The 7500-nt window shown below is 39.1% G+C and overlaps 1 protein-coding gene and 1 long non-coding RNA gene across 4 annotated transcripts in view; one reads left to right on the top strand and one right to left on the bottom strand.

The window, feature by feature from the left end:
- The window catches only part of kiaa1549lb (KIAA1549-like b), a 190709-nt gene extending 187671 nt beyond the window's left edge, over positions 1–3038 (bottom strand). For 2 of the 3 annotated variants that reach the window (XM_061880658.1, XM_061880650.1), the window contains exon 1: positions 2559–3038. In XM_061880658.1, coding sequence (XP_061736642.1) covers positions 2559–2778 — 220 coding nt within the window. In that variant the 5' untranslated portion in view covers positions 2779–3038. The remainder of the gene's footprint in view (positions 1–2558) is intronic. The other variant, XM_061880643.1, reaches the window with a different exon arrangement.
- A 3408-nt stretch (positions 3039–6446) lies between these two features.
- The window catches only part of LOC133569879 (uncharacterized), a 1565-nt gene continuing 511 nt past the window's right edge, over positions 6447–7500 (top strand). Inside the window, exon 1 of the long non-coding RNA XR_009809963.1 lies at positions 6447–6830. This is a non-coding gene — a long non-coding RNA (uncharacterized LOC133569879). The remainder of the gene's footprint in view (positions 6831–7500) is intronic.

Raw genomic sequence — 7500 nt, 5'->3', positions numbered from 1 at the left:
CAGAAACATTTTTTTTATCAGGGATCTTATGTTTAAAAAATCTATATTATAGGTAGTGGGCTGTTTTAGGGAATTTTTGATCAAATTATCCGTAGTAGCAATATTAATAATGTGTTTATTCTGCGTAGTGCACTTAAAATAATTATGACCATATCTAGGAATTGATATGATGGGAATTTTCCGATTGTTTGCTTGGGGCTTTGATAAACTGAATGCATCATATACCTGGTACTATATTGTGATGTTATGAGCCTGGGGAAAAAAAGAACTACTCTACCCAGCATGCAACAGGAGTGACGAGCATGCGCGATAGCCCGGTATAGGTTGTGTCGCCATGACGGCATCTTGTATGTTGTGATATGCACGCTCTGAAAGCAAACGTTAAGAACTCAGCCAACACTCCTCGTCTGCATTATTCATAAATAGACAGACAACACATATACTTCGCTGCTTCACCTGCCGCTGGATGTAGCCGGCAAAGTATTCCCATGCTAGCTAGCCGGTCTAGCAAGCACGCGTCAGTCAGTCCAAAACGGCCCGATCTATCCACATTCAGAATTGTCTGGCGGTCGTAAGTGATCCCGGAGTGACCACGCTGTAAGCCAGCCATGAAATGTGCAGAATTGTCCGGTATTTTTGCCAAATGTTCCATCTTTACCAAGAGCCCCTCGACGCTGAAGCTTTTCCGGGCAACACCATCTTGTTAAGAAAAGGCGTTAACAAAATAAAAGCATGTAAACAACATACGCAAATGTGCGATAAAATAATTGTTGGCGTTAATAGATTGATGAGTTAACGCGTAATTAACGCATTAATTTGCCCACCTCTAATATATATATATATATATATATATATATATATATATATATATATATATATATATATACACATGCATACATAAATACCTATATGCATTTATAAATACATGCATACATACATACACACATATTTATTTATATATATATATATATAAACAAATACAAAGTTTGTGCTTACATACATATATACATACAAACATAAATACATACATACGTAGACGTATACATACATATATACATACTGTAGATACAGACATGCACACACACACTTACACACATTCACACATACAAACATGCATACACATATGCACGTATACATATACACATACATATATGCATACATACATACATATATATATACACATATTTACATACAAACATACATACATACATACATACACACACATATATATATATATATATATATATATATATATATACACACACACACACACATATATATATTTATATATTTATAAATGTACGTATATATACATACAGTATATATATATATACAGTATATATACATACAGTTTATATAGAATATATATATATATATATATATATATATATATATATATATATATATATATATATACAGTACACAGTGTCCTCACAGTGTGAAGTTTTTTACTAAAATAGGGACTTTTGTCCAGGCATGAACCAATTATTTATTATTTATTATTATGTATTACTTATGTTCATATTATTTATTTTGTTATGGGAAACCCTGCTTCATTATACAAACTTTTCGATTGTCGGATCATGTTAGCGAAACCAATTGAGTTTGTAAATAAAGGTTTTTCTTTTGTTTTACATTTTTTCAGTTGTATTATGCAACACGTTTGCAGTCTATCGTTTCTCACAGGGCTTGACAGAGTTGTGATGATGTGCCGGTGGTCATTATCGCTTTCGTCTCCGCCTCCTTTCTCACAGTCAGCACATCATTCTTAAACACCCCAGCAGCACTCACTTGTTTGCACCTTTTGTTGCGTCAGGTCAAACACGATGCACTGTGCCAATATTGCATGTTTGCCAACCTTCACCCAAACTACCTCAAAAAAAAAAAAAAGGATAAACCTCTTGGCAACATTATGTGTGTCATTAGTGCTGACCCAGATGCTCTAAAACGCATGTGACTGCACTGAATTGCTTTCCCAGAATAACTTCCCTTCAGCTTATTACACACAATGATAATATTTAATGGCCTCAGGCAGGAAGGAAGGGGGGTGGAATTAGCAGCAATTTAGGAAAAGTGACAGTAGAGCAAAGTGAGACAATTAATAAAGAAATGCTGCCTCTTTCAATGCAATAATGCTAAGTTGTGACCGGCACTTATTAAATGTGTGTTGCTGTGGTTGCAGTGGTACAAGTAGACACATGACATCATCCGTATAGTTTGCAGCACACTAATAAACACATTGTTCACTGGGACAATGTACAGCTGCTGCTGCATCATCCTATTATTTGGATGAGAGGATAGAAACATTTCCAAGCGCAGCCTCGCATATTCGATGCGATGCAGTTTTGCACCACAACGACAATAATAACAATAATAATAATAAAATGTGTGTCATTAGAGCAGGCGGGTGTACCTAATGAAGTGACTCCCAGTTCCTCCAGCAAATAGTGTGCACATTACACAACAATGTGTGGAGGCAGATGAAGATGAGACGCATGGTGATGATGATGATGCGTCCATCTGCATGATTTTCTTCTTTTTTTTTTTGTCTGACTTACCCTCTGCGGCCAAAGAGCACCGAAGCAGGAGTAAAAACATCCCCGCAGACAGGACACACTTTGCAGGCATGCCCAGCGCTCTGCCGCCGCCTCCTCCTCCAGCATGTCTCTCCGGGTGCAGCGAGCACCCAGTGGCCGCATGAGGGTCCCCTCTCCCGGCTTGTCCCGACCGACACCTCCTCCTCCTCCGCCGCCTCCTCTTCTTCAGACCGGCAGCCATATCCGGTGGATGAGTTGCTGAAGTTTGGCGCGTAAATAATGCATCGGGATCAGGCTTCGGTGGGCTTGTGATCCGTTCGTGTGTCCTGCAGGGCTGCAGGCGGGGAGAGAGGGAGGAAGGGTGGGGGTGGGGGGTGTATGGGGGGCGGCGGCGGCGGCAGGGGTGGTGTGTAGGGTGCAAGGGGTTTTGTTGATGCCGCGTTGAAGGCAAATGAAGGAATGAACCCTACCAGTCTGCTCTGCCCGGTCCCTCATCAGCACCACCATCAGCATCAGCATCAGCATCAGCACCAGCATCCTTGTCTGGCGCAGGGCTGCATTGGTTTGGATTTGGCTTGCAACTTCCGGTGAATATGGGCAAACAGAATATTAAAAAAGGCATTCAAACTGCACGTGGCTTCATTTGTCATCACTATGCTCAACCGTTAACGGGATTTAAGTGCGCATCTATTACCGTACATACGATAGTGGGAAGTAACAAAGAAGGGTGCTCTACTCTCTTTGTCCACAAGATGTCAGCAGAGACCGTAAAAGGAAGCCGTGTGCCGACACGATCCCATCCTCCTTTGTAGTAATCCATGCATTTATTTTTCTACCGCTTGTCCCTACCGACCACGCAGTCTGATAGTTTATATATCAATGATGAAATATTGACATTGCAACACATGCCAATACGGCCGTTTTAGTTTACTAAATTGCAATTTTAAATTTACCGCGAGGTGCTTGTTGAAAACGTCGCGGAATGATGACGCGTACGTGTGACGTCACGGACTGTAAGGAAATATTAGCGCTGCACCAAACACGGCTAAAAGTCGTCTCTGTTCATGGCGTAATTACACAGTTTTTTGGACATCTGTGTTGCTGAATCTTTTGCAATTTGTTCATTTAACAATGCTGTTGGTGGAAAGCGGTGGATTGCAGCTGTCTTTAGCACCGAGACACAGCCGGTGTTTCTTTGTTTGTTGTGAAGCGCAGCGGTCAAGCAAACATGTTTTCGGATGGGGAAATTGTGATATATATCTTACCGGAGACATCAATGGATAATTCTACGTCCTGCAGCAGCTGCCAAAAAAGGCAACTGTGAGCTTGGCTCCTCTGCTTCTCTCTGAGACACTGCGTGTTCACCGCAGCTATCCGACCTCGAGGTATGTCTTTACAATCTTTAAAATCTCACTAAAACACTATTAAAACAATAGGCAGATAAGGGATCTTCCAGAATTATCCTAGTAAATGTTTCTACATCAAACATCTGAATCGCTCACAATGCAATCGCCTTTTTTTCTTTCTAGTCCTTCGCTATCAATGTCCTCAGCCACGAATCTTTCATCCTCGCTCAAATTAATGGGGAAATTGTCGTTTTCTCGGTCCGAATAGCTCTTTTTGTTGGAGGCTCCCATTATAAACAATGTGAGGATGTGAGAAGCCTTCACACGAGTGACGTCATCGTCTGGGACTTCCGGTACAGGCAAGGCTTTTTTATTAGCGACCAAAAGTTGCAAACTTTATCGTGGATGTTTTCTACTAAATCCTTTCAGCAAAAATATGGCAATATCTCGAAATGATCAAGTATGACACATAGAATGGACCTGCTATCCTCGTTTGAATAAGAAAATCTCATTTCAGTAGGCCTTTAAGGGCAGCACGGTGCTACAGGGGTTAGTGCATGTACCTCACAATACGATGGTCCTGAGTTCAACCCCCGAGCTCGGGATCTTTCTGTGTGGAATTTGCATGTTCTCCCCATGACTGTGTGGGTTCCCTCCGGGCACTCTGGCTTCCTCCCACTTCCAAAGACATGCACCTGGGGATAGGTTGATTGGCAACACTAAATTGGCCGTAGTGTGTGAATGTTGTCTGTCTGTCTATGTTGGCCCTGTGATGAGGGAACAACTCCGCCGAATGCAGCTGAGATAGGCTCCAGCACCCCCAGCAACCCCAAAAGGGACAAACGGTAGCAAATGGATGGAATGGATTATTAATATTATAGGTAAATATTATCTTGTGGTTAGAGTGTTGGCCGAGTCAAACAAAGACTATAAAAATGAGACCCGTTGCGTTGGAATGGGGCTAAAATCACCAAAAATTATTCCCGAGCGTGACCACCGCTGCTGCTCACTCCTCCCCTCACCTCCCAGGGAGTGATCAAGGGGATGGGTCAAATGCAGATGACAAATTTCACCACACATAGTGTGTGTGACAATCATTGGTACTTTAACTTAACTTTAAATACTTAGCGCATGCTTAGTATTACCACTTGGTCAAACTCGTGACGTCATTTTCAAAATGGAGGAGGCTGATTTCAATACCGGTAATTTGAAATCGTATAAAGGGAAGAAGATTAAGAGCTATTCAGTAGGATTTAAGGTCCAAGCTTACATCACACTCAAATATTTACTGCATACCTTTTGTAAGCGCTGAGTGAAAAGAGGTTTTAAATTAATTAGCGCCCAGGCGGCAATTCAAGGAAATACGGTATTCCAACCTTTGAAATACTTTGTAAAGTTCAAGACTTACGGTCATTTGAAAATATCACTGCACATCATAATGGCAGCAATAGTTTCCATCTCGAAATCTAAAAAAATAATTTTGGGAATGTCCGATGAACCCGATTGAAAAGCTTAACGGGCCGCATGTTGCCTCCGGGCCTTAATTTGCCCGGGTCTGCGCTTAATGAAGCCCACGGACCACTAGTAGTACGACAGTGTACCAAAGTTTGAGAATCATTGTGTTATATTATTTGAAATGACAGGTCTGCATGTTTGACTATTAAAAACGTGTATTTTAATAGGACTTTTTGAAAAAGGGTTACAGACAAGATGTTTAACAGTCACTGTTTTTAATTTGGTGAAAACTGTGACCCCGAGGTGTCCAAACTTGTTCCACCAATGACACATACTATCAATAGTCAAAGCATGCGTTTGGATGTTTTTTACATTGTAAAAAAAAAATGCTTGTATATATTTAATATATCTACTTAAAAATACAACTTGGTTTCAGTTTATTGGATTACATTTATTGTGGGTGATTGATCTTATTTATTTTGACTCAAAATCAATTGAAAATGTTAAAATAATTCAAGTTCCAACAGTTTCAAAGGAAAACATTACTCGGTCAAAGTCCAGAGGGGATCGTGTGCTTTCTGCTGAGACTCCAAAAGAAGGAAACAATATCCCTTTGGTTATTGAGACATCTCCCTCTTTAATGACTTTCAAATCACGTCTTGCAACATATTTTTACTTGTTGGCTTCTAAACCATCATGAGAATTGTGTGATCCTAGTCTCTTATTTTCTTTAATGTATTTACTTAATTTTTTAGTAAAATTATTCTTACTCTATACTGTCTGTAGTTTTATCCTGATTTTTTAATGTGCATCACTTTGCGAAACTTTTATTGTTTTTTTAAATGGGCTATGGACGAATGGATTGGATTTTTTTTTTAAGATGTATATATATATATATATATAAATATACACATACAGTGGGGCAAAAAAGTATTTAGTCAGCCACAGATTGTGCAAGTTCTCCCACTTAAATTGATGACAGAGGTCTGTAATTTTCTTCATAGGTACACTTCAACTGTGAGAGACAGAATAAGAAACAAACATCCAGGAATTTGCATTGTATGAATTAGAATGTAATTGTAAATTATGGTGGAAAATAAGTGTAACCCATATGGAAATATAGTGTCACTAATATATTCTCCTATTATTTATTTCTAATTTATGGTGTGCCAAAAGTCCCTTTGGTCACTTAAAATGTTAATTTATGATGTGTCAAAGTCATGTGTTCACTACCGGGTTAAACTAATGATACATGCACACAGCACGTTATTCACATGTTGGCCAGTAGAGAGCGCATGCGCCTTTGTTATTCCAGTCACTTCTTCACTGAACGTCACCCAGTGAAGACACGAGTCATCATTGTATTACAAAGACAAAGTTTAAAAGTTAAAAATACTTGTTACTTCTGTGACCGAGTGTTGGAAAAGCAGCATAAGCGAGCCGGGTTCCAGTGGGCGTTGGATTGCTGTGCTTTGTGCTGCTGAGAACTCCAGTAAGTGTTAATTTGTGAGTGAGGACTACAGTACATTGCTGTTAGCAAACCTGTTAGCCTAGCCACACTGGTAATGCTAGGTAATGCTAAAGAGAGGGATCTGATAAGACACAGAATTAAGATGTACAAAACCAATCGGAGTAATATGATGTCTTGTGACATGTTAGCATGTTGCAGTTGAATAACTTTATTGTATTTTTGTTTTGTGTAAAAGAGGTTTATTTAATGTAACTGTGTTCAGCCTCATGCAGTGAGCAGAGGAGCTGCATTCATTCCAATGCTGCTAAAACAGCCTTGTCATGCTGCTTAAAGGGGAACTGTTGATACATTTCATTTATTCAATTGATGCAGTTAAAATGATACTCATTATAATACATGATGACCAAAATGTGATTTCAATTAAATAATCATTTATTTTATTATGTGATGGTTTAAAAAGTTATATTTCACGGTTCATAATTTAAAGATATAAAGGTAAAAATCCTTAAATGGATGTAATTCATTGAATTATTAAGAAGTGAAGCTACTATAGTTTTCATGATTTAATGCTGCTGTTAAAGTCTTACAGACTTATATGGAGTACAGTGTGAACTGACCAGTATTCATATGTATGAGTAACTGTGTTTATTGATATAAAATTGAAGTTAATATGGTACCATATGGAAGAGAA

This window comes from Nerophis ophidion, linkage group LG02 (genome assembly GCF_033978795.1).
Source record: "Nerophis ophidion isolate RoL-2023_Sa linkage group LG02, RoL_Noph_v1.0, whole genome shotgun sequence".
Classification (NCBI taxonomy): domain Eukaryota; kingdom Metazoa; phylum Chordata; class Actinopteri; order Syngnathiformes; family Syngnathidae; genus Nerophis; species Nerophis ophidion.
Note: the sequence above shows the minus strand (reverse complement) of the source record. Positions and strands in the feature narration are given on the sequence as shown.